At 42.4% G+C, this 27,733-nt stretch overlaps 1 protein-coding gene across 1 annotated transcript; it reads right to left on the reverse strand.

The window, feature by feature from the left end:
• Positions 1-144: 144 nt before the first annotated feature.
• Positions 145-27,733, reverse strand: LOC128687138 (WD repeat-containing protein 86-like). Its single transcript, XM_053774489.2, has 8 exons — positions 27,492-27,733; positions 24,971-25,092; positions 14,960-15,099; positions 14,254-14,415; positions 8,684-8,809; positions 6,954-7,134; positions 4,077-4,251; positions 145-2,655 (listed from the first exon to the last, which is right to left on the reverse strand). The coding sequence occupies exons 1-8, from the start codon at positions 27,677-27,679 to the stop codon at positions 2,538-2,540; spliced, it is 1,212 nt and encodes a 403-aa protein (XP_053630464.2). The 5' UTR covers positions 27,680-27,733; the 3' UTR covers positions 145-2,537.

A 27,733-nucleotide genomic window follows, 5' to 3' on the forward strand; every position in this document is an offset into this window, starting at 1 on the left:
AGTATCGCACCTCACTCTGAGCCACAATAAAATGTCACATTAGTTGCACTTGTGTCCTTTTACTTTACATATTGTCGGTAATTCTACCAACTTTATTACAAAAGTTTACAATACCGACAAACAGATAAGTAAGACACGTGTGTAACAGTTATCTTTATTTAGAAAAGTTTTGACTACACAGTAGGCTTTATTAGCACAATATAAAGGTAATTATTTCTGAGACAGCTGAAGCACTGGAGATAGAAATGCTGCAGTCAGTCCCTCTGCCTGGAGATGAGTCTGGTCAGACCATCAACCTGGAGATGAGTCTGGTCACTCCCTCAGCCTGGAGATGAGTCTGGTCAGACCATCAACCTGGAGATGTGTCTGGTCAGTCCCTCAGCCTGGAGATGAGTCTGGCCAGACCATCAACCTGGAGATGTGTCTGGTCAGTCCCTCAGCCTGGAGATGAGTCTGGTCAGACCATCAACCTGGAGATGAGTCTGGTCAGACCATCAACCTGGAGATGATTCTGGTCAGACCATCAACCTGGAGATGAGTTCGGCTTCATTGTCTTGAACATGACTTCTTCAAAGTTGATGGTCTGATAACATCTTCGCCTTTCCACTACGTCTTCTATCTTTATAACAGCTTCCTCTGTATTCGACTGAATAAGCCTACTGTGTAAGCCACAGTACCTGTCGTCCACACTCTCCTGTCCAAACTGCCCAGAGTGTATTACATGACCACACTGTCCAAGAGCCATGAGGCAATAAAGCTGGTGGATTGTAGGTTTAAAAATTGCAAGGCCAGGAACTGAGACGTGAACCCCTGAAATATTGTCTAGTGAGGATAATTACAGAGGAATGGAACAAATATATATATATACACGCTTAACACTTCGGAAAAAAAAGAGAAATTATTTACAAACATTATTTTAGACCAGAGCAGGATTCATGGTCTGGTCTGTGGTAATGTCTGTAACCTTTTTCCATGAATTGCTTCTTAAATGTTACCTTGCTCACCAACTGCTCATCAGATTATGAAAACTACCTGTACTGCTACCTACGGCGCTCACTCAAGCCTTCAACCTTTAGCGCTCAACGCCTCCTTTACTGTATTCCTCCAAGTCTTCCTGGGACGACCTACCTCTTTCCCTCCACCCCTGATTTACACACCCTCGTCGTCCTATTTTGATCCATCCTCTCCAGCTGCCTAGACCACCTCAACAACTCATAACAATCGACCCAATTATAATCATAATTTTTCATCCATATATTTTTTAAATATATTCAAGGAGAGTTCACCTTAAGCCCGTAGCTCGATCGCTAGAGCACTCATCTCACACACTGAGGTCCGGGGTTCGAATCTCCTCCGGTACGGCTGGAGAACTTTAGATTAGGAACGTGTTTCCAAGACACCTGCTGTCCATGTTCACCCATCAGTAATAATGGATACCTGGGTGTTAGTGGACTGGTGTGGGTCGCATCCTGGGACAAAACTGATCTAATTTGCCTAAAATTTTCAGCATAACAAGGGTCTTTCTATATAGTAGTATGCCAATGTCAGCTAGGACCTTGTATATGTACTTGTAGTAAATAAAGATATTATGTTATATTATTATTATTAATGTATTCTTGTCTGGTGGTGAAAAGGTTACCACGCAGCCTTAATGGTCCTAGTGTAGCCAACCAACCGAATCAGAATACATCAATGCCAGTGCATTGATGGTAGTAGGAGGAATAATGTATAAGTACCCATCTAATTTTAAGCCATCCTCAGCTTAATGGTGACAATGGCTTTGATACTAGTTCGTGATTCAAGGCACTGGAGCTACCCTCCCTTTCCTCAGAGGGAGTCTCATTACCTCTCATTTCCCAGGCGCTGTATGAAACAGGTTTTACACTTCCTATGTCAGGAAATGGTAGAAAGATCTTTAATGTTTGTTCAGTTTCTAACATAACACTGAGATCTAAATTATTTTAAATAATCAAGAAAGCATGCAGTGTCCAGTCCTCGGCCATAAATTGTGGTTGTCACGAGCTTATTCAAATCATCGTAGGGCAAAATAGTTGATGTAAATTATTTTCCTAATTACCCCATATAAACACATCAAAACAGTTAAAAAGAATTCCCATAGACTTGACAAATTTTTTTAAATCTGATTGTCCTTGGAAATACACAATCATATAATTTTAGGACAGTTTCCCTGTTTATAAGATTAGCTATGGTTACCCTTAAAGACGTTTAACAGATCACACACGCACACACTGCAGCTAATATATAGTATGAGTGATAATGGATTCACAATGCCGAGAATTTTTGCCAGGATTCTCGGCATTTGGTCTTGTTTTGGAGAACTGTCTTCGCTTGTCTTAAAGAAGAGTCTTCAGGTGTCATTATGAATGTTCAATAGTTGTCTTGAAGAATGGTCTACAGTTATCTTGAAAAATGATCTACCGTTGTCAATAAAAATACTCTACAGTTGTCTTGATGACTGGCCAACAGTCTACCAGTTTGCTCTAAGTCACCACGTAGTCTCCATACAATGCTTGTATTCACTCGTCAGGTTTACTATTCTGGTCCACATCATCGCCCAGGTACCTCTCCAGATCGAAGTCCAGTTCGACGTGATGGTTGAGCTCGTCCTCAGATTCTTCCGAAGAGGTCTCGGTGCTGCAACGAGAGTACTGAAGGTTATTGCGGGTTTTGGACAAGATGGGGTATATTTTTGTTTTCCAAGGTGTAAGATAAAACACGTTTCTTCCAGAAGCATGCAATTATATTTATTCTCTAGCAAAACTCTGATTTGTGACCCAGATTTGTTATATAATGCTCACATGAGATAGTCAACTTATTGAAAATAATACAAATCGTCTCTACGTAAGTGTGCTACGATGGCTATTAAACTACAGCTGTGACTATAAAGCTGGAACATACTGCAGCACATGGGCTCGATACACAGAGCGATGGGCTACATTCTACAGGGTTTATGTATGTAGTCGATGACCCGTTCAAGGTGCGCTAGCAAGGCCGCCTCAGACACAGGGGAAGCTGGGTGATTCTCAACTACTTCTTGACTTTCCGAAAACTCGTTAAAAGTGACTTACCGTATTTCTCCTAGCATAGGGCTCACAGCTGATCTTTTGCATATGGTTGTGGCCGCATACGACTCGTAGATCTGCTCATCTGTACTGTAAGACAGAGGAGGGCTCCAGGCTCTGCTCTACATCACTCATAAACTGTTTTCTTTAGATTTGGTGGTAAGTTTGACATGTTTAATATGATGGGGTTTAAACCAGCAAAAACATAGTTAACTAAATACAAAATGATACAAGAAGCGAAATCCTGCCCGGCATGAAATACATCTGGGTCACATGATATAATGATATATTTTATACTACAGAAAACAATAGAGGTTTCAGGAACACTTTTGTTGTTGACTTAATCTCTATATGTAAGAGAGAACTAAACATCTGTAGAATAACCGACGAGTCCAACACACTGTGCTAGAGAGCTGAAAAATAATGAGTCTGAGGTTGCGTTAGAAATATATGTAGAGTAAGAAGTAGCTTTCGTTTAAGGTATAAATTTCATGCAGTGATGATGAGGTAGATGAGACAAGATGAGTTAAAGGTTAAGGAACGAGCCATTAGTAAATAAAGATTAATTTTATTTAAACACAGAATAGGTAGAGCATAATTAATTAGGGAAAGACTAATAAAATGGAGCTGAGTGATCTTCCGATTTTACTGAGAATTTCTCTTGTGATCAAAATATATCAAGATTATCGTAAGGTCAAGCAGTTCTAGAAAGAGGTGAAATGAGTGAATTTGAAGTCTCACTTAGACACAAAGTATTAAAGTCTTTGACTCCTCAGTCAGGATTGACAAAAGTATCACAAGGACCTACCTCCCGCCTTGATGACGAGGCCACACCATGCAACAGTGCCTACGTGGTTTAACAGTGAATATATGTTATTGTTTAGTCTTTTTGGTGAGCCCAGACTGCCTGACCTGCAGGTTAAACAACACAGGAAACATGAAGGAATCTGTTGTCGTGTGCTAGTGATATACAAGGCTGCTGCTTCTCCTCACCTGATGTTCGACACGTCCCACACCCTGAGAGTGCCATCGGAGCTGCCAGTGTAGAGCTTGTTGGCCCACACTGCCAGGCAGCTGACGCTATCAGTGTGCCCCTGGAACACCCGCTTCAGGCTACCGCTCTTAGCGTCAAAGGCTCGCGCCACATCATCGGTGTAGCCCACGAAAACTGGCGACAGGAAAGATAAGCGGTTTGAAGGATATGACGTGCTGTTGGAGTGTGAACAAGGAAATATCCAGGCAGAGTGGGGGTCCCAGGGCTTTGATCACTCCAGGATCTCAAGATCTTGGATTTTGCATCGTCTTCCTTGGATTTTGCGTCATCTTCCAATCACCATTGACCAGTGATTCGTCAGCGACTATTGAATCACCGATGACCACTGATTCACTAATTAATTTCTCAATTTATTTATGAGGAAATGTTAAAGCTTGAGAGCTTGGAGAATGGAAGGTGATTATCGTTGATCTGGGAAAAGGAAAGGCAGCTCAGTTCTTGAATCAAGAGCCCTTCAGCAACATCAAACAACCCCGTTTGATGGAGGAGTGGACAGTGCTGATAATATCCTGAACATGTTGGAATCTGCCTGTTGAGCTCAAGAAAATAATGAATATCAAATGAGCTTCTTTACTGACCTACGAAAAGTTGTTAACACTGTAGACCATAAAATATTGCTGCCGAAAGTAGAACATTGTGGAATCGGAAGTCAAGCTCTTACTTTCATGGCCACCAGCAGCATGTGATTGTCAATATCACTACTTTATCTACTCAAACTCTCAATACTGGGGTGTCACAGGGTAGTGTCCTTATCCCACTATTATTTTTCATCTGTATAAATGACGTACCATATGCCTCGCAGGAACTTAAACTAGTTTGAAAATGACACAACATTCGTCATGTATAATTCAAATATTGATGTTCTCAATAACACAGTGAAGGAGAAGCTCGTAAAGATTTCTACCTGGATGGCCACTAACAAACTTGCTCCCAATATTGACAAGACCTTCTAGAAGGCATGTTGTTTGGGAATAAAACTAAAAACATTCATTTAAGTGTAAAAATAAATAATTCTCACATAGTAAAGCAAGAAGAGGGGAAAACTCTTAGATATACACCATGACTGGAACCTGAAATTCAACACTCACGTCCAACACATCTAAAAAAAATAAAAAACAAACTGTGGGCATTCTATTAAAAATGCGTTACTATGTTCCTCAAGCTGTACTACTGTGTGCTACTCTGTACTATTCACTAATCTATCCCTGCATCACTTATGGTGTCTGTGATTAGAGAACTACAACAGCAAACAACAACCACCTACAACTTATTGTGACCTAGTGGAATCAGCCATTAGTATAATCACCCATTCAGGTTACATACAACACTCCCACTATTCAAACTCTAATAGCACAGTAGAGCAGAAAAGTACTGTGAAGGACTTGGGAGTGTTAATGTCAGAGGGTCTCACCTTCAAGGATCACAGTAGTGTTACTATCACATCTGCGAGGAAAATGATAGGATGGCTAATGAGAACTTTCAAAACAAGGGATGCCAAATCGTTGATCTTTTTTAAATCACTTATACTCTCGTGGTTGGAAGACTGCTGTGCACTAACAGCACCATTCAAGGCAGGTGAAAACACAGATCTAGGGAATAAACAGAGAACCTTTACTGCACATATAAGCTCTGTTAAACACCTTAATTACTGGGATCGCTTGGAGTCGCTTGATCTGTACTCACTGGAGCGCAGGCGAGATACATCACAATCTACACCTGGAAAATCTTAGAGGGGCTGGTCCCAAATCTGCACACACACCAATTACTCCCTATGAAAGCAAAAGACTGGGTAAACGATGCGACATACCACCAATGAAAAGTAGTGGAGGCAATGGTACACCAAGAGAAAACACGATAAGTGTCCAGGGCCCAAGACTGTTCAACAGCCTCCCACCAGCCATAAAGGGAATTACCAATAGACCCCTGGCTGCCTTCAAGATGGAGCTGGACAGATACAGATCAATACCCGACCAGCAGGGCTGTGGTTCGTACTTCGGATTGCGTGCAGCCAGTAGTAACAGTCTGGCTGACCAGGCCCTGATCAACCACGCGGCCTGGTCAAGGCCTGGGTCGCGGGGGCGTTGATCCCCCAGAAGACCCTCCAGGTAGACTCCAGGTAAGTAGAGTTGTATGACCCTTACGGGTTTAGCGCTTGGTTATGATTAGAATTACACCAATTATCACATCATGTAAGTCCGTCAAGCCTGCAGGCAACAGCTAAGTTTTGTTATTTCATGTTAGGAAATGTGAATGATTCAATCTTAGATTTAACCCAAGTTAAAAATAATTTTTTTAAGCATTATAACGCTCCATTTCCTTAATGGTTTTAATAATTTTATTAACTGACCTAAAATAATACCCGGGAGGAAGCGGTAAGGACCTGCCTCGTATGGGCCAGTAGGCCTTCTGCAGTGTTCCTACATTCTTATGTTCTTATGTATGTATCGCATTTTTCGGCATATAAGGCGCGCTTTTTTCCCACAGTCTTGGAAAATCAGCCTGCGTCTTATATGCTGAAGGTCAGCGTCAAGGGTAGACTTTGTGTTACGCTTTATCAGTTGTTTACTAACGTAACGTTACAACTCCTAGGAAACATCGTGAAACATAGCCTTATATGGCTAATATGATGGTGCGCCTTATATGCCGGAATATACGCTATAAACCGAGAGGTGAATATCTCTGAGTAAGTACAATAAAAACATTTTTAACTGGTGGTGAACTGGTGACATGCAGCCCTAATAACCCTCGTGTATCGACAGGCTGTGTGATACAAATAAATCATTACAAACAACAGATTCTTCCTTGATCAGACTTACGGATGCCTTTGTAAATCTGGATGGCCGTCACACTGCCGAAGTTAGTGCTGATCTTGAAGGTGCGGGTACAGTTGGCAGACTCTGGCAGCCAGCACTTCACCTTGGAGTCATGGCTGCCTGTGTACAGCATACGTTGTACTGCTTTGAGGCAGGTCACCGCCTCGTTGTGACCTCTCAGCTCCTGCGACCACAAGTAGTTTGTCTCGTGTTTATCATTTCGTGAAGCGCTAAATCTGTATGGATCATTCAGTTCAAGGACTGGTGGAATCTAGCTATTATTATGGAGCAACACCCATACACCATTAGATGGTAACCATACACCAATACGGGGCAACAATCATACATCTTTGGCAGTACTTTGACAAAATTTATTTAATATATCCTATATTTCCACTCTTATTTCTAATGTTCTCATGCCTATCGCCCTTTCATTTTTCCTGTCACAAAATTATTTGTTTAAAGTCAACGAACGGGTCGATGATCAAATTAGATTTTAAAAAAAGCTTCGGGGAATCAAACCGAGATTTCTCCAGCACACCTTATTCACTGACTAAAACCTTTTATTAATAACGAGTTGATCCATCAATCTGTTTGGAAGATAAATATCATCTGTGTGTAAAGAGAGCGTGGTAGTGAGTGGGTTAATGGTGGACCTGACACGGAGGTAGATGGTGGGGAGGTTTGCCACGGAGAGGAGGTTGGTGTACCGTGAGGTAAAGAGGCGCGTGAGGGAGTGGAGGTACATTGATCTGACACGGAGGTGGATGGGGAGGCGAGTGTGAGTAGTATGAAGGTACAGTGACCTATCCTGAGACACCTGTTACTATTGACATCCCACATTGTCACGGTGCAATCATGACACACCTACTCTCAGACACCTGCCACTGCTGGCATCCCATACCCTGAGCTAAGGGGAATGTCCTACGAAGAAAGGTTAAGGGAAATCGGTCTGACGACACTGGAGGACAGGAAGGTCAGGGAAGGCATGATAACGACATACAAAATTCTGCGTGGAATAGATAAGGTGCACAGAGACAGGATGTTTCAGAGATGGGACACAGAAACAAGGGGTCACAATTGGAAGTAGAAGACTCAGAAAAGTCAAAGGGATGTTAGGAAGTATTTCTTCAGTCATAAAGTTGTTAGGCAGTGGAACAATCTAGCAAGTGATGTAGTGGAAGGCAGGAACTATACATAGCTTTAAGACGAGGTATGATAAAGCTCAGGGAGCAGAGAGAGAGAGAGAGAGAAAGAGAGAGAGAGAGAGAGAGAGAGAGAGAGAGAGAGAGAGAGAGAGAGGACCTAGTAGCGATCAGTGAAGAGGAGGATCCAGGAGCTGAGTCTCGACCCCTGCAACCACAATTAGGTGAGTACCTGCCACTGTTGACATTCCACACCCTGACGGTACAATCATGACACACCTACCCTCAGACACCTGCCACTGCTGACATATCACACCCTGACGGTACAATCATGACACACCTACCCTCAGACACCTGCCACTGCTGACATATCACACCTTGACGGTACAATCATGACACACCTACCCTCAGACACCTGCCACTGCTGACATATCACACCCTGACGGTACAATCATGACACACCTACCCTCAGACACCTGCCACTGCTGACATATCACACCTTGAGGGTACAATCATGACACACCTACCCTCAGACACCTGCCACTGCTGACATATCACACCCTGACGGTACAATCATGACACACCTACCCTCAGACACCTGCCACTGCTGACTTCCCACACCCTGACGGTACAATCATCACTGCCCGTGAAGAGAAGTTTTCCTTGAGCTCCCGTGTCCATGCAGGTCACTGGTCCAGTGTGCTGTTGCATTGTCTGCCGGAGAAATGTCATTACCTATTTATAATTTCCTGAGTGTAATTGCCAGTTTGCAACTACTGAATTATAATTACCTAGCTGACTCTATAGAATTTTAGGTACAGATGATGGGTTTGTCTCCTAACACTGACTGACGTTATCCTGATCAATTCTGTATAGAAGTTATTTGTTAGCATGGTTGATATCTGAATACTGGCCTCTAACATTGCCCGATTAACTGATATATTATAATTCAGAAGTAATAGTAACTCCAGCTGTGTTAGAACGAAACCTATAGAGGCAACGTAGCTGCTAAGTCCATAATGGAATATTTGACGATATCCTCACCGACTTACTGAAATCACCAAACTCAAATTGACATTTCGTTACCTTATGTATGAAACCCATGTGTGAGCGAGTGTGACAAGGAAACAGCTACCCTTTAAAAAAAATTCATACCACGGGTGGGGATAGAACCCGCGAAGAGAGAGTCTCAAAACTCCAGACCGTCGCGTTGGCCACCGGGCCAGCTAGCCACAGAAAGATTCATCCAACTAGGTATATTTCTACACCATACCTAGTTGGATGAATCTCATTGTGGCTAGCTGGCCCAGTGGCTAATGCGACGGTCTGGAGTTTTGAGACTCTAATCGCGAGTTCTATCCCCACCCGTGGTATGGTTTGTTTGCAATCGTGTCATTACGATTTCGTGAGTCAGTTACCCTTTGTTACCAGTTCATAACTCTTAATATAGAATAAAGCAGCCGCGCACTGCGGGTGTTCCCACCATGTAAATATCACAGAGAAGAAGGGTATTACCCCCACAGTGCAAGAAAATCTAAATTTGACATGAAAAAATAGCTGCCCTTGAGATATATATCGTATCATTTTACTGAGATATTCACTTGAGAAGTGAACCCCAGATGCCAGTGACTACAGGTATGGTATAGCCATTCAACTAGGGTGAATGACAACCATTTTTTGGTGCTTTTTTTTTCCTAGGTCATCGGTTTTCCACTTTCCCAAGGTTAGCGGCTTTTGGCCAGTGTTGTTGTTAGAGTTTATAGAGCCACAGAGCTTACGCCGTATCGAGCCCTGCCCTCCTGTGTGACCTTGCTCGAACGAAGTTGGTCCCGTCCCGTTGGTCCCGTCCCGTTGGTCCCGTATAGACGCTCCACTGTCGAGACTGTCCAGGTGAGTGGAATAACAGGAGACATGCAGAAATCTGCGTCCTGTAATTACACCCACCAAAACAGCTGCGACAGCAAGCCAGATAGACGAGACCAAGTCCCCAGCCAACCCGGCCACCAAGGAGTGGCTCTTGATTTACAGTAGACCGTTATATTGCATGGTTTTATTTGGCATGTTTTGGTTATTGCATTATTGAAAAATTGTGGCACAATTTTATATGACAATTTGTAAAATTAAATTAACACGGTTCGGTTTGTGGGAGGGAAAAAATTTTTACCTGCGCAGCAAGAGCCTTCCAGTCAAAGCTCTCCTCATTCATGATAATTCCCATACTCGTCCACAAGCTTTGCTGGATGTGACCTCAAATGTAAAGGTTGTATTTTTACCTCCAAATACATCTTTAATACAACTACTAGATCGGGGAGTTAAGTCATTCAAGTTATGAAAAAACTAGTTGCATCAATGGAATCTGATTCTATCCTGGCAGTACCAAGTTTCTGGAATAAATTTAACATTGCAGATGCCATCAGCTATGCTGTAAGTGCATGGAATGAAGTGCCTCAGTCAACACTAAATGCAGGCTGGGGAAAGTTGTGGCCTTCTCTAGTTAGTTCTTTCACTGGTTTTTCCTTGCTTGAGAGTCAGGTTCAGGAAATTGTTCAGCATGCAAGAAGATATGAATGAAGACGATGTGAATAAGCTCTTAGAAGATGATGATGATAAAGACAGGAGTCCAGAGGAAATGTTGGCAGAGCTTGATGCACAGATACAAGGGAGCCACATAACAGAAGATGAAGAACCTGAAGAAAAACAGTTAACATTGCAGTAGTTATGTGAGCATTTTCATGTTGCCGGTAAACCAGCAAACTTTTTCACTGAAGAGGACTCTGGTAAATCTAGAAGCAGTTCTTTGAAACAGGGTCTAGACCAGCTGATAATGCCTTACCATCAGCTGTATAATTACTGCAGGGTAAAAGAGCCCAGGGATCCATTACAGAATTTATACACACTCCAAAACAGCCATCGACTTTAGTACCAGAACTGCTACTGTTCACTTATGCCGACAACCAACAACCATCCACCTCAGCCCAGTAGGGCCAAACCGTGCATCTCTGCTGTCTTCACAATCACTGACATACAGCAACCACAATTTATGGTGAGAAATACTATTATTTCTGTTGCTTTTGTAGTTTTAAGCAATAATAACATAATATATCACGACTACGAACTACAGTTACATATTCCCTATTATTTTAGTAAGATCTATTGGTATAAAAAAAAGTTGGTTGGCTTTTTTCAGGCTCCTAGGAACGTAACCCTATATTGCCCCTACGTTCTTCAGTTCATATAACACGGTTTTACCTAACACGACATGTTCAGGAACGTAACTAAGTGTAATATAACGGTCTATTGTATATGTATGTCGTGCCGAATAGGTAAAACTGGTCAATTAGTAAAGACTCATTTAAAATTAAGTCCTTTCTAACATTTTCTCTCGTATGTTTCAAGATATATATTTTTTTCATTTATGTTAATGTAAAAATTAATAATTTTGTACCAAAAGAATCTTAGGAAACTTACCTAACCTTATTATAACAAGCGCAATTTAATTTAGCCTCATCCAACTAATATATTTTAGATAAGTTTACAATAATTTAATAATAAACAAATACAATGAAATATTTTTTTTTTTCGTTAGGTTCAAAATGATTTTTGTGAAATTATAGCATACATAAATTTTCACTTGCCTTTTATATATATATATATACAGTGGACCCCCGCATAACGTTGGCATCGCATAGTGTTAAATCCGCATAGCGATACATTTTATCGCTAAAATTTTGCCTCGCATAGCGCTAAAAAATTCACTCAACGCGACTTGTCTGAGATGCGTCCATGTGGCCTGAGCCAGCCTCACTTGTTCTGCCAGTGGCATTGTTTACAAGCCAGCCTCCGCGGTAACATTCAAGCATACAATCGGAACATTTTGTATTATTACAGCCTTTTTATAGTGATTTCACCTGAAAAATAAGTGACCATGGGCCCCAAGAAAGCTTCTAGTGCCAACCCTACAGGAATAAGGGTGAGAATTACTATGGAGATGAAGAAAGAGATCATTGCTAAGCATGAAAGTGGAGTGCGTGTCTCCGAGCTGGCCAGGTTGTATAGTAAACCCCAATCAATCATCGCTACTATTGTGTCCAAGAGAACGGCAATCAAGGAAGCTGTTCTTGCCAAAGGTTTAACTGTGCTTTCGAAACAGAGATTGCAAGTGATAGAAGATGTTGAGAGACTGTTATTGGTGTGGATAAACGAAAAACAGATAGCAGGCGATAGCATCTCTCAAGCGATCATAAGTGAAAAGGCTAGGAAGTTGCACGAGGATTTAATTAGAAAAATGCCTGCAACTAGTTGTGATGCGAGTGAATTTAAGGCCAACAAAGGTTGGTTTGAGAGATTTAAGAGGTGTAGTGGCATACATAGTGTGATAAGGCATGGTGAGGCTGCCAGTTCGGACCAAAAAGCAGCTGAAAAATATGTGCATGAATTCAAGGAGTACATAGACAGTGAAGGACTGAAACCTGAACAAGTGTTTAATTGTGACGAAACAGGCCTGTTTTGGAAGAAAATGCCAAGCAGGACCTACATTACTCAGGAGGGAAAGGCACTCCCAGGACATAAGCCTATGAAAGACAGGCTTACTCTTCTCATGTGTGCCAATGCTAGTGGTGATTGCAAAGTGAAGCCTTCAATAGTGTATCACTCTGAAACTCCCAGAGCGTTCAGGCAAAAGAATATCCTCAAGGCTAATTTGTGTGTGCTGTGGAGGGCAAACAATAAGGCATGGGTCACTAGGGACTTTTTCTATGACTGGTTACACCAAGCATTTGCCCCCACTGTGAAAAATTACCTAACTGAAAAGAAATTAGACCTTAAGTGCCTCCTGGTGTTAGACAATGCCCCTGGTCATCCTACAGACTTGGCAGAGCGACTTTGTGGGGACATGAGCTTCATTAAGGTGAAGTTTTTGCCTCCTAATACCACTCCTCCCCTGCAGCCCATGGACCAGCAGGTTATTGCAAACTTCAAAAAACTGTACACAAAAGCTCTGTTTGAAAGGTGCTTTGTAGTGACCTCAGAAACTCAATTGACTCTAAGAGAGTTCTGGAGAGAGCACTTTAATATCCTCAATTGTGTAAACCTTATAGGTAAGGCTTGGGAGGAAGTGACTAAGAGGACCTTGAACTCTGCTTGGAAGAAACTGTGGCCAGAATGTATAGACCAAAGGGATTTTGAAGGATTTGAGGCTAACCCTGAGAATCCTATGCCAGTTGAGGAATCAATTGTGGCATTGGGGAAGCCCTTGTGGTTGGAGGTTAGTGGGGAGGATGTGGAAGAGTTGGTGGAGGAGGACAATGAAGAACTAACCACTGATGAGCTTCTAGATCAACTTCAACAGCTTCGGAGGAGGGGAGAGAGAAATTGAAGAAGTTGCCTACTTCAAAGATTAAGGAAATCTGTGCAAAGTGGCTTGAAGTGCAAACCTTCATGGATGAAAATCACCCTCAGACAGCTATTGCAAGCCGTGCTGGTGACTATTACACTGACACTGTTGTGAAACACTTTAGGAAAGTCATAAAGGAACGAGAGGTACAGGCCACTATGGACAGATATGCTGTGTGACAGAAGTCCAGTGACTCTGAAGCTGGTCCTAGTGGCATTAAAAGAAGAAGGGAAGCAACCTCGGAAAAAGACTTGACACCTCAAGTCCTTATGGAAGGGGATTCCCCTTCTAAACACTAAAACCATCCAGTCTCCCCTCCTCCCATCCCATCAATCATCACCACATCTTCAATAAAGGTAAGTGTCATGTAACTGTGCATGTTTTCTTAAGTTTGTGTGTATTAAAATTAATATTTCATGTGGTAAAAACTTTTTTTTTCATACTTTTGGGTGTCTTGCATGGATTAATTTGATTTCCATTATTTCTTATGGGGAAAATTAATTCGCATAACGATAATTTTGCATAACATTGAGCTCTCAGGAACGGATTAATAGCGTTATGTGGGGTCCACTGTGTATATATATATATATATATATATATATATATATATATATATATATATATATATATATATATATACATATATATATATATATATATATATATATATATATATATATATATATATATATATATATATATATATATATATATATATATATATATATATATATATATATATATATATATAAGTGTTCATGCTGACCTTGAGACATATGCCCATGTCTAGTGCCCAGGACTTGGCTGTGGTGTCTGTGCTGCCCGTGATGACCAAGTCACTTGGGTTGATCTTCAGACCCTCCTCGTTGACTCCACCCGTGTCTTGTCCAGGTAGGAAGATGATGGGGTACACTGCCTTGGTATGACCCTGTAGGGTGACATGGGGTCACATGTTGAATATATATACTGCATATTCGTCTTCCTAATACTTTGTGTGTAGCAGAAGACCCGTGTGGATCATGCAGCATGGTGTTGGAGGCTCGATCCTCTGTCCCACATACTGAATAAATCACAATACCGAGGCTGGAGCGAGTCACAATTAACTAACACATTAATGAAAACAAGACGATGTTTCAGTCTGTTCTGGACCATCACTAATTTGATGTTTCGATCCGTCCGGGACTATTACTAAGTCACTCATGTCTTCCTACTGGTCCAGGAAAGACTGAAATATCTTCCAGGTTTTTATTTCCAATTTCTGGGTTAGTGGATTATCTGGTGTCAGTATATTATTATTATTATTCTTGTGATGCAGTAAACTTGTGTGAGTCATTTGCCGCAAGGAGCGGTGGAAGCTTGACCTTCCATCCAATAACCGCGGTCACCACAAACGGAGCGTCAAAGTTTGGATGTAACCGTACCGAGGATCGAGCCTCCACCACTCCTTGCGGTGAATACAACACAATCCTCACCTCGAAGGTGCGCACGAGGACTTCCTCCTGTGTGGAAGCGTTGTTGACCTGCTGCAGCCACACCTTCGCCGTCTTATCGTAGGAGGTGCTAAAGAGGAAGTCTCCAGCGCACATGATGCGGTTCACCTGACTGACGTGACCTGCAGCCGCAGTTATTGTTAAAAAAAACAAATACAGCAAAACAGTTTAATATGTTAGTTTAATATGTTTATTATGCACCCCATACCCATCCTGTGGGCGGTAGTCAAAAGATTACAGAGGTACATAATTGGTCCAGGGACTGGACTCCAAAGTTTTGATAGCTGAGCAAGTTACAGAGGTAATGAATTCACAATTTACAAAGGTAATGAACTCACAATTTACAAAGGTAATGAACTCACAATTTACAAAGGTAATGAACTCCAGGTAGGTCTGGTCACAATCATGTCAAGTTACAAAGGTATTTACAGATTACAGAGGTATGTAATGGGTCCAGGGACTGGACACACACAAGGCAAATCTTGTATCACAAACCTCCTGGAGTTTTATGACAAGGTAACAGAAGTAAGACACGAGAGAGAGGGGTGGGTAGATTGCGTTTTCCTAGACTGCAGGAAGGCCTTTGACACAGTTCCCCACAAGAGATTAGTGCAGAAGCTGGAGGATCAGGCGCACGTAAAAGGGAGGGCACTGCAATGGATAAGGGAATACCTGACAGGGAGGCAGCAACGAGTCATGGTACGTGAAGAGGTATCACAGTGGGCGCCTGTTACGAGCGGGGTCCCACAGGGGTCAGTTCTAGGACCAGTGCTATTTTTGATATATGTGAACGACATGATGGAAGGAATAGACTCTGAAGTGTCCCTGTTTGCAGATGACGTGAAGTTGATGAGAAGAATTAAATCGGACGAGGATGAGGCAGGACTGCAAAGAGACCTGGACAGGCTGGACATGTCGTCCAGCAACTGGCTTCTCGAATTCAATCCAGCCAAATGCAAAGTCATGAAGATTGGGGAGGGGCAAAGAAGACCGCAGACAGAGTATAGGCTAGGTGGACAAAGACTACAGACCTCACTGAGGGAGAAAGACCTTGGGGTGACCATAACACCGAGCACATCACCGGAGGCACACATCAACCAAATCACCGCTGCAGCATACGGGCGCCTGGCAAACCTGAGAATAGCGTTCCGATACCTTAATAAGGAATCGTTCAAGACACTGTACACTGTGTATGTTAGGCCCATACTGGAGTATGCAGCACCAGTCTGGAACCCACACCTGGTCAAGCACGTCAAGAAGTTAGAGAAAGTACAAAGGTTTGCAACAAGGCTAGTCCCAGAGCTCAAGGGAATGTCGTACGAGGAAAGGTTAAGGGAAATCGGACTGACGACACTGGAGGACAGAAGGGTCAGGGGAGACATGATAACGACATACAAGATACTGCGGGGAATAGACAAGGTGGACAGAGATAGGATGTTCCAGAGAGGGGACACAGGGACAAGGGGTCACAACTGGAAGCTGAAGACTCAGACGAGTCACAGGGACGTTAGGAAGTATTTCTTCAGTCATAGAGTTGTCAGCAAGTGGAATAGCCTAGCAAGTGAAGTAGTGGAGGCAGGAACCATGCATAGTTTTAAGAAGAGGTATGACAAAGCTCAGGAAGCAGAGAGAGAGAGGATCCAGTAGCAATCAGTGAAGAGGCGGGGCCAGGAGCTGAGTCTCGACCCCTGCAACTACAATTAGGTGAGTACAATTAGGTGAGTACACACACACACACACACACACACACACACACGCATGCAACCACAAATAGGTGAGTACACACACAGACAGACACACACACACAGACAGACAGACAGACACACACACACACACACACACACACACACACACACACACACACACACACACACACACACGGTAGATCTGGTCACAATCATGGCAAGTTACAGAGGTAATGAATCAGCCTCACTCCTATACATGGTTACAGTCATGAACAAATTACAAAGTAATGAACCACTGATACGTCCACACCTGGTCACAATTGTAATGAGTTATAAATACAAATATTAAGTGGATCATACACCCACACTAGCGCGTGCCGCACACACATACACACACGAGGGCGCACGCACAGACACATGCACACGAGCATACAATATATGTATACACACACACACACACACACACACACCAGGGCGCACGCACGGACATGTGCACACGAGCGTACAAATATATGCATACACACAAGGACGCACACCCACACACACACACACACACACAGAGCTAAGAGGTATGTCCTACGAGGAGAGGTTAAGGGAAATCAACCTGACGACACTGGAGGACAGGAGAGATAGGGGGGACATGATAACGACATACAAAATACTGAGAGGAATTGACAAGGTGGACAAAGACAGGATGTTCCAGAGATTGGACACAGTAACAAGGGGACACAGTTGGAAGCTGAAGACACAGATGAATCACAGGGATGTTAGGAAGTATTTCTTCAGCCACAGAGTAGTCAGTAAGTGGAATAGTTTGGGAAGCGATGTAGTGGAGGCAGGATCCATACATAGCTTTAAGCAGAGGTATGATAAAGCTCACGGCTCAGGGAGAGTGACCTAGTAGCGATCAGTGAAGAGGCGGGGCCAGGAGCTCGGACTCGACCCCCGCAACCTCAACTAGGTGAGGTGAGTACACACACACCCACACACACACACACCAACACCCACACACACACCCTCACACACACCCACGCACACACCCTCACACACAGGAGCTAAGACTCGACCCGTGCAACCACAAATAGGTGAGTACACACCCACACACACACCCACACACGCACACACACACCCACACACGCACACACACAGACACACAGACACACAGACACACACACGACATATAAAATACTGCGTGGAATAGACAAGGTGGACAAGGACAGGATGTTCCAGGGAGGGGACACAGAAACAAGAGGCCACAATTGGAAGTTGAAGACACAAATGAGTCAGAGAGATAGTAGGAAGTATTTCTTCAGTCATAGAGTTGTAAGGCAGTGGAATAGCCTAGAAAATGACGTAGTGGAGGCAGGAACCATACACAGTTTTAAGACGAGGTTTGATAAAGCTCATGGAGCGGGGAGAGAGAGGGCCTAGTAGCAACCGGTGAAGAGGCGGGGCCAGGAGCTAGGACTCGACCCCTGCAACCACAAATAGGTGAGTACAAATAGGTGAGTACACACACACACACACTCACACACACACACGCGCGCGCGCGCGCGCACACACACACACACATGGTAATGCATTATTTACAGCTAGCAAAGTCAGGGTATTTCTCCAGAATGGTCTGTAATATACCACTGTGGATAAAATACTTTGCCGTTTCTTGAACATTTCTGAGTGAGTTGTTTCTAAATTCATTAATTTGATCACACTCCAGTACATAATGACGCAGGGTGTGACAATAGTCCATCTGGCAAAGTTTACATTTCGTTTGGTCTACATCTGGTGGTGGTGATTTAACCTGCCAAAGATACTTGTAACCCAGCCGGAGCCGGGCAGTAGTGACATCCAAGAGTCTGCTTATCTTGTTGCATGCACCATAGACATGTGGCTCCTCCTGCATGATGGAATGATGATAGATGGACTGACTTGTGTCAATCTCCCTGAGCCTTAAGTCAATAAAGTTCATTTGAAGTTCTTTTCGTATTATTGTTCTCAAACTACTACCTGATAAGCCAAGATTGTAATCTACTCCCTCTTTGAAAGCATACAGCTTAGCCAATTTATCAGTTCTATCATGCATCTGAAGACCAATGTGAGATGGAATCCACAGCATGTGCACTCTGACTCCACTGTCCACAATCTTGACATACCTGTGTCTGGCTTCTGACACAAGCATGCCACAATTTATACTTAATGACATATATACACTGCAATAGAGAAAAAAGAAGTCCCACTGGGGATCTTCATTGACTTACGTAAAGCTTTTGATACAGTTGACCATGACTTGCTCCACGTAAAATTGTCACACTATGGTATAAGAGGGCACTCCCTCAACTACCTCAAGTCATACCTCAGCAACAGAAGCCAATATGTGTACGCAAATGGGGCAAACTCTTCTGCACAACCAATTACAGTTGGTGTCCCACAGGGAAGTGTCCTTGGCCCTCTTCTCTTTCTCCTATACATAAATGACCTACCAAATGCTTCGCAATTACTCAAACCCACACTATTTGCTGATGACACAACATACGTCTTCTCCCACCCGAGCCCAGTCACGCTAGCCAATACTGTAAATACCGAATTACAGAAAATATCTACCTGGATGAGTACTAACAAACTTACACTAAACATTGACAAAACCTACTTCATTCAGTTTGGTAACAGAGCTACAGATGTCCCTCTTAACATAATGATAAACGGATCACCTATCACAAAGCTAACAGAGGGAAAATTCTTAGGAATCCACCTTGATAATAGACTCAAATTTCATACACATATACAACAAATTTCTAAGAAAATTTCCAAGACTGTAGGCATACTATCGAAAATACGGTACTATGCTCCACAGTCAGCCCTCCTGGCCCTATATCACTCTCTTATTTACCCCTATCTCACCTATGGAATTTGTGCATGGGGCTCAACAACAAGTAACCATCTCAGACCACTAATTACCCAACAAAAGGCTGCAGTTAGAATGATAACAAATTCTCACTACAGGCAGCACACTCCACCAATATTCAATACACTCAACCTACTCACCATACAAAACATCCATACTTATTACTGCACCTATTACATACATAGAACACTCAACTCTGATATTAACCCTCCCCTCAAACATCTCCTTGCCAACCTCAACAGAACACATGACCATAACACAAGGCACAGATCACTCTTTGATATTCCTCGTGTCCATCTCACGCTATGCAAAAACTCAATGCACATAAAAGGCCCTAAAATCTGGAATTCATTACCTGTAAATATAAAAGAAACACTACCTGTTTATAAATTCAAGTCTCTTCTCAAAGATCACTTACTCACCCAAAACCAAATAAATACTGAATAACTGAACCTTATAAATTGTATATCTTAAATGTTTCTCACAATTATATCACATAAATGTTAAACCTAAAACCCAATCTAACTTTATTATTTTTTAAATACACTACCTAACAGAATACTCCATTCTACTGAATTTACAACAATGCATGCAACCATATGACCTGTCTTTGTAATACTCACTTGTGCTTTATAGTAATCTGTTTACATTAATGTTTTTCACTGATTTCATCATTGCTTAGTTAATCTTAAGTTAATTTTAAGCCAGCCCGTAATGCTATGCATAGTATAAGTGGCTTTGGCATGCTGCTCTTATCTGTATTTTTTTGTACCTCTGTATGTGTGCTCAAATTTTTAAATAAATAAATAAATAAATAAAAAATAAATGAGTTGAGAGCATTTATGGATGACAGAGAATCAGTTACAATTAAAGTGTCAACCTTAGATACATGGACACATTTGAGTGCAAGGAGTATGGCAAACAGTTCTGTTTGAAGGGTAGAGGCCCAGTTATTGATGCGTGCTCCAATTTCTTGCAGCAAAACAGAGAGACTATTTAAATGATATTTCATCTAAATGAGGCTTAAACTAAAGCCTCGTGTAGGTGGGCCGTCGCAATCCACGGATCTGTCCTCTTCTCCAGGCTGAGGGACTGACCATCTCAAAATACTATTTCTCCTTGGTTTATGGACTGATTACATCATCTTTATTTCGCCACTACACCTGCTGCCTCTGTATATGACTGGAGAAGCCTACCGTGTAGGAGAAACGTTTCAACAATGAAAATACCCAACTGTTCAGGCACAGGAGTCTTACTCATCAACTTAAAACTATTTTCCAGAACTTTAAGAAAGCTTCAGTTATCTCATTATTCTTTACTCATGTTGTTCCATCTAGTATCATATGCAACCAGAGCATGGAAATCGTGTCCATGGTGCAATACTTGTGTAGTTATATATATATATATATATATATATATATATATATATATATATATATATATATATATATATATATATATATATATATATACATATACATGAGAGTAAAAGGTAGATGGGATACAAGGAGAATAGAAGCATCAGGGAAGAGAGAGGTGAAGGTTTATAAACTAAAAGAGGAGGCAGTTAGGGTAAGATATAAACAGCTATTGGAGGATAGATGGGCTAATGAGAGCATAGGCAATGGGGTCGAAGAGGTATGGGGAAGGTTTAAAAATGTAGTGTTAGAGTGTTCAGCAGAAGTTTGTGGTTACAGGAAAGTGGGTGCGGGAGGGAAGAGGAGCGATTGGTGGAATGATGATGTAAAGAGAGTAGTAAGGGAGAAAAAGTTAGCATATGAGAAGTTTTTACAAAGTAGAAGTGATGCAAGGAGGGAAGAGTATATGGAGAAAAAGAGAGAGGTTAAGAGAGTGGTGAAGCAATGTAAAAAGAGAGCAAATGAGAGAGTGGGTGAGATGTTATCAACAAATTTTGTTGAAAATAAGAAAAAGTTTTGGAGTGAGAATAACAAGTTAAGAAAGCCTAGAGAACAAATGGATTTGTCAGTTAAAAATAGAAGAGGAGAGTTATTAAATGGAGAGTTAGAGGTATTGGGAAGATGGAGGGAATATTTTGAGGAATTGTTAAATGTTGATGAAGATAGGGAAGCTGTGATTTCGTGTATAGGACAAGGAGGAATAACATCTTGTAGGAGTGAGGAAGAGCCAGTTGTGAGTGTGGGGGAAGTTCGTGAGGCAGTAGGTAAAATGAAAGGGGGTAAGGCAGCCGGGATTGATGGGATAAAGATAGAAATGTTAAAAGCAGGTGGGGATATAGTTTTGGAGTGGTTGGTGCAATTATTTAATAAATGTATGGAAGAGGGTAAGGTACCTAGGGATTGGCAGAGAGCATGCATAGTTCCTTTGTATAAAGGCAAAGGGGATAAAAGAGAGTGCAAAAATTATAGGGGGATAAGTCTGCTGAGTATACCTGGTAAAGTGTATGGTAGAATTATTATTGAAAGAATTAAGAGTAAGACGGAGAATAGGATAGCAGATGAACAAGGAGGCTTTAGGAAAGGTAGGGGGTGTGTGGACCAGGTGTTTACAGTGAAACATATAAGTGAACAGTATTTAGATAAGGCTAAAGAGGTCTTTGTGGCATTTATGGATTTGGAAAAGGCAATGTGGGCAATGGGGGCAATGTGGTAGATGTTGCAAGTGTATGGTGTAGGAGGTAGGTTACTGAAAGCAGTGAAGAGTTTTTACGAGGATAGTGAGGCTCAAGTTAGAGTATGTAGGAAAGAGGGAAATTATTTCCCAGTAAAAGTAGGCCTTAGACAAGGATGTGTGATGTCACCGTGGTTGTTTAATATATTTATAGATGGGGTTGTAAGAGAAGTAAATGCGAGGGTCTTGACAAGAATCGTGGAGTTAATTAAAAGATAAAGAATCACACACAAAGTGGGAGTTGTCACAGCTGCTCTTTGCTGATGACACTGTGCTCTTGGGAGATTCTGAAGAGAAGTTGCTGAGATTGGTGGATGAATTTGGTAGGGTGTGCAAAAGAAGAAAATTAAAGGTGAATACAGGAAAGAGTAAGGTTATGAGGATAACAAAAAGATTAGGTGATGAAAGATTGAATATCAGATTGGAGGGAGAGAGTATGGAGGAGGTGAATGTATTCAGATATTTGGGAGTGGACGTGTCAGCGGATGGGTCTATGAAAGATGAGGTGAATAATAGAATTGATGAGGGAAAAAGAGTGAGTGGTGCACTTAGGAGTCTGTGGAGACAAAGAACTTTGTCCTTGGAGGCAAAGAGGGGAATGTATGAGAGTACAGTTTTACCAACGCTCTTATATGGGTGTGAAGCATGGGTGATGAATGTTGCAGCGAGGAGAAGGCTGGAGGCAGTGGAGATGTCATGTCTGAGGGCAATGTGTGGTGTGAATATAATGCAGAGAATTCGTAGTTTGGAAGTTAGGAGGAGGTGCGGGATTACCAAAACTGTTGTCCAGAGGGCTGAGGAGGGGTTGTTGAGGTGGTTCGGACATGTGGAGAGAATGGAGCGAAGCAGAATAACTTCAAGAGTGTATCAGTCTGTAGTGGAAGGAAGGCGGGGTAGGGGTCGGCCTAGGAAAGGTTGGAGGGAGGGGGTAAAGGAGGTTTTGTGTGCGAGGGGCTTGGACTTCCAGCAGGCATGCGTGAGCGTGTTTGATAGGAGTGAATGGACACAAATGGTTTTTAATACATGACGTGCTGTTGGAGTGTGAGCAAAGTAACATTTATGAAGGGGTTCAGGGAAACCGGCAGGCCGGACTTGAGTCCTGGAGATGGGAAGTACAGTGCCTGCACTCTGAAGGAGGGGTGTTAATGTTGCAGTTTAAAAACTGTAGTGTAAAGCACCCTTCTGGCAAGACAGTGATGGAGTAAATGATGGTGAAAGTTTTTCTTTTTCGGGCCACCCTGCCTTGGTGGGAATCGGCCAGTGTGATAATAAAATAAATAAAATATATAAATATATATATATATATATATATATATATATATATATATATACACTGATCTCTGGCTGAAGGAGACTCGAACCTACGAACCTTGGAACAAGGTACGCAGTGCTATACCATTCTCACCACACTGGACAATACCTTGGCGTCCAGCTTGCGCTAGACGTTGATCCAATGCAGCCAGCTTTCAGAGAGAAGGCTTACAGCTTTTCATCTTATCCCCTGCATGCATCAGCCTTACTAGAGATTTTAACAATGCAAGGAATTCGCAAGAGCAGGCGAAATATACACAAACACTGATCTTTGGCTGAAGGAGACTCGAACCTACGAACCTTTGTTTGTGTATATTTCACCTGCTCTTGCGGATTCCTTGCATATATATATATATATATATATATATATATATATATATATATATATATATATATATATATATATATATATATATATATATATATATATATATATATATATTCCAGAGGTGGTACCTCCCTATATATACATGCGCCATTACCATTTATTTGCAGCATCCTTTGTACAAGCTAGTCACGTGACTTTTGAACAACGTACGTGGATCACAGACCCCGCAGTTACACCCTGACCTAGGCGGTGGGTGGGAGTGATAGGCTGGGCTTTGTCTTTAATTAACTCCTAATACATCCCTAAAACAGCCTCCATTTTGGTGTCAGTGTTACCCTTCACTCTTCTTATGAACCACAACAATTGTATCTGACCAACTATGCAAAAGGAACAACATCCAGCGGTTTGCGAAGGTGTTAATCAGTTTAATATTACTGGTTGGATGTCAGAAAGGTGATCAGAGAAGCCAGTTGCAGTTTACCTGGAGTTTACCTGGAGAGAGTTTCGGGGGTCAACGCCCCCGCGGCCCGGTCTGTGACCAGGCCTCCTGGTGGATCAGCGCCTGATCAACCAGGCTGTTGCTGCTGGCTGCACGCAAACCAACGTACGAGCCACAGCCCGGCTGATCAGGAACTGACTTTAGGTGCTTGTCCAGTGCCAGCTTGAAGACTGCCAGGGGTCTGTTGGTAATCCCCCTTATGTGTGCTGGGAGGCAGTTGAACAGTCTCGGGCCCCTGACACTTATTGTATGGTCTCTTAACGTGCTAGTGACACCCCTGCTTTTCATTGGGGGGATGGTGCATCGTCTGCCAAGTCTTTTGCTTTCGTAGTGAGTGATTTTCGTGTGCAAGTTCGGTACTAGTCCCTCTAGGATTTTCCAGGTGTATATAATCATGTATCTCTCCCTCCTGCGTTCCAGGGAATACAGGTTTAGGAACCTCAAGCGCTCCCAATAATTGAGGTGTTTTATCTCCGTTATGCGCGCCGTGAAAGCGAGAGAGAATATTTTGTTCGAATTTTTAACCCCGAAGCGTTAACTCAAGAAAATCAGTGTCATCGAGGACTGCAGTATTTTCACTGAAGCGATAAGCAAAAGCCATCTTAGGATGGTGGCTCACCGGAGTATGTAAAGATACAGTCGGAGGTGCAAATGTCCCACTTCTTGATGGTGGAATCTTCTGAGCCAGTGTAGACGAAGGTCATACTCGTCGCCACACACACGATCCTTCCCGTGTGTCCTCTGCAGGCAGGAAAAATAAACACGTTAAATTAGTGGTCCCTGGAATAATAAATTGTACTTTTAAATAATTGCTTTTGAAGATAGTAAATAATACTGAAAATTGGCACTCCTGGGGTGAATATATTAAAAGAAAAGACACTGGTGATAAGAACAAGTTATTACTTGCTCAACACTTCGCTCTGTTACAGCTTTAACAAGCCAGCTCTAACCTGGAGTTTACCTGAAGAGAGTTCCGGGGGTCAACGCCCCCGCGGCCCAGTCTGTGACCAGGCCTCATGGTGGATCAGGGCCTGATCAACCAGGCTGTTACTGCTGGCTGCACGCAATCCAACGTACGAGCCACAGCCCGACTGGTCAGGTACCGACTATAGGTGCCTGTCCAGTGCCTACTTGAAGACAGCCAGGGGTCTATTGGTAATCCCCCTTATGTATGCTGGGAGGCAGTTGAACAGTCTTGGGCCCCTGACACTTATTTTGTTGTCTCTTAGCGTGCTAGTGACACTCCTGCTTTTCATTGGGGGGATGTTGCATCGTCTGCCGAGTCTTTTGCTTTCAGAGAATATGATTTTCGTGTGCAAGTTTGGTATCAGTCCCTCTAGGATTTTCCACGTGTATATAATCATGTATCTCTCCCGCCTGCGTTCCAGAGAGTACAGGTTCAGGAACTTCAAGCGCTCCCAGTAACTGAGGTGCCGTGAAGGTTCTCTGTACATTTTCTAGGTCAGCAATTTCACCTGCCTTGAAAGGTGCTGTTAGTGTGCTGCAATATTCCAGCCTAGATAGAACAAGCGACCTGAAGAGTGTCATCATGGGCTTGGCATCCCTAGTTTTGAAGGTTCTCATTATCCATCCTGTCATTTTTCTAGCAGATGCCATTGATACAATGTTATGGTCCTTGAAGGTGAGATCCTCCGACATGATCACTCCCAGGTCTTTGACGTTAGTTTTTCACTCTACTGTGTGGCTGGAATTTTTTTTATACTCTGATGAAGTTTTAATTTCCTCATGTTTAACATATCGGAGTAATTGAAATTTCTCATCGTTGAACTTCATATTGTTTTCTGCAGCCCAATGAAAGATTTGGTTGATGTCCGCCTGGAGCTTTGCAGTGTCTGCAGTGGAAGACACTGTCATGCAGATTCGGGTGTCATCTGCAAAGGAAGACACGGTGCTGTGGCTTACATCCTTGTCTATATCAGAAATGAGGAACAGGAACAAGATGGGAGCGAGTACTGTGCCTTGCGGAACAGAGCTTTTCGCCGTAGCCGCCTCAGACTTTACTCTGTTTACTACTCTTTGTGTTCTGTTTGTGAGGAAATTATAGATCCATCTACCAATTTTTACTGTTATTCCTTTAGCACGCATTTTGTGCGCTATTACGCCATTGTCACACTTGTCGAAGGCTTTTGCAAAGTCTGTATATATTACATCTGCATTCTTTTTGTTTTCCATTGCATTAAGGACCTTGTCGTAGTGATCCAGTAGTTGGGACAGACAGGAGCGACCTGTTCTAAACCCATGTATCTAGATGGGTGGCGATCTTGCTTCTTAGGACCCTTTCAAAGATTTTTATGATATGGGATGTTAGCGCTATCGGTCTGCAGTTCTTTGCTATATAACAAGTAAGTTCCAACAAATCATCTCAATAATGTGTGCAGAATGCCTTTCAGACCCAGTGTAAGCAGTGTTAGAATCTTCACCATCTGTTTAATATACAACATTTAGTACTGCTGCTCCGAGGTTACAAGGCAATGCTAATTGCTGTGATCCAAGGGAAAGGGAATAATGTGTAGAATGTTTATATTCGTTGTTATGGGGACGACATATTGTTCATGATTGTGCTGTCATAGAATTGCTTCTTAGCAAGCGTGTTTATAAGCCATAACTATATGGAAGACAGTGCTTGCAGTCGTAGATCTAGGAAAGCACACATTGTTATTGTGATTCTGGGGGAAGTGTATTGCGTTTATAGATACATTGTTTAGAGTGTGATCCCAAGTTACATGCATAATGCTTATTGTAGTCTGGAGGAGGTACACAATATTTATTGTTGTAATCCTGAAAGAGGTACATAATGCTTATTGTCGATCATTTCAATATATGACTGTTGAAATCCTGTATCATTTGTTTGATACATCATTAATGTAAAAAATAACTGAATGGTAGACACCTGATGAGCTTAACTCTTGCCTTCAGAGACGGGGTCGAAAGTATTACTGGGCGATGATATGATTATGCAGTAAAGAATATTACATGATCGACAGACTTAAGTATATTGGAGATCAGTGTATATAGTAGGATGGTTAGAGTATATGATAGATATTAAATCATATGATAGATAGGGTATATGATAAAGAGAGGTGGGATGCCTGGAAAACACAGCAGAAGCAGCTACATACATGAGTATGCCGAGACACTCGGTAGCGTCGCTCATGGTGCTCCACAAACAGGCTGTGGTGTCGTAGGATCCCGTCACCAGGAGGGAAGAGTCATCTGTGAGGGCCAGGCACATGATGCTGTCCTTGTGCTCCTTCAAAGTCTCTAGTAAGTGACTCTTGTCTTTGCGTTTACTGCTTCCGCTACCCATCCTGCTGCTTCTATTTTGTGGTGGTTGTGCTGCTGCATGTGCAACTACTTCACC

This window comes from Cherax quadricarinatus, chromosome 1, assembly GCF_038502225.1.
Source record: "Cherax quadricarinatus isolate ZL_2023a chromosome 1, ASM3850222v1, whole genome shotgun sequence".
In the NCBI taxonomy this organism is placed as follows: Eukaryota; Metazoa; Arthropoda; class Malacostraca; order Decapoda; family Parastacidae; genus Cherax; species Cherax quadricarinatus.

Coding starts and splice junctions, on each gene's coding strand:
- LOC128687138 (XM_053774489.2), bottom strand. CDS start 27,679: ATGGGTAGCGGAAGCAGTAAACGCAAAGACAAGAGTCACTTACTAGAG. Junction 15,100..24,970: donor CTGTATCTTTACATACTCCG/GTGAGCCACCAT, acceptor CTGCGGCTGCAG/GTCACGTCAGTCAGGTGAAC. Junction 4,252..6,953: donor CCAGATTTACAAAGGCATCC/GTAAGTCTGATC, acceptor TCCTGTCGCCAG/TTTTCGTGGGCTACACCGAT.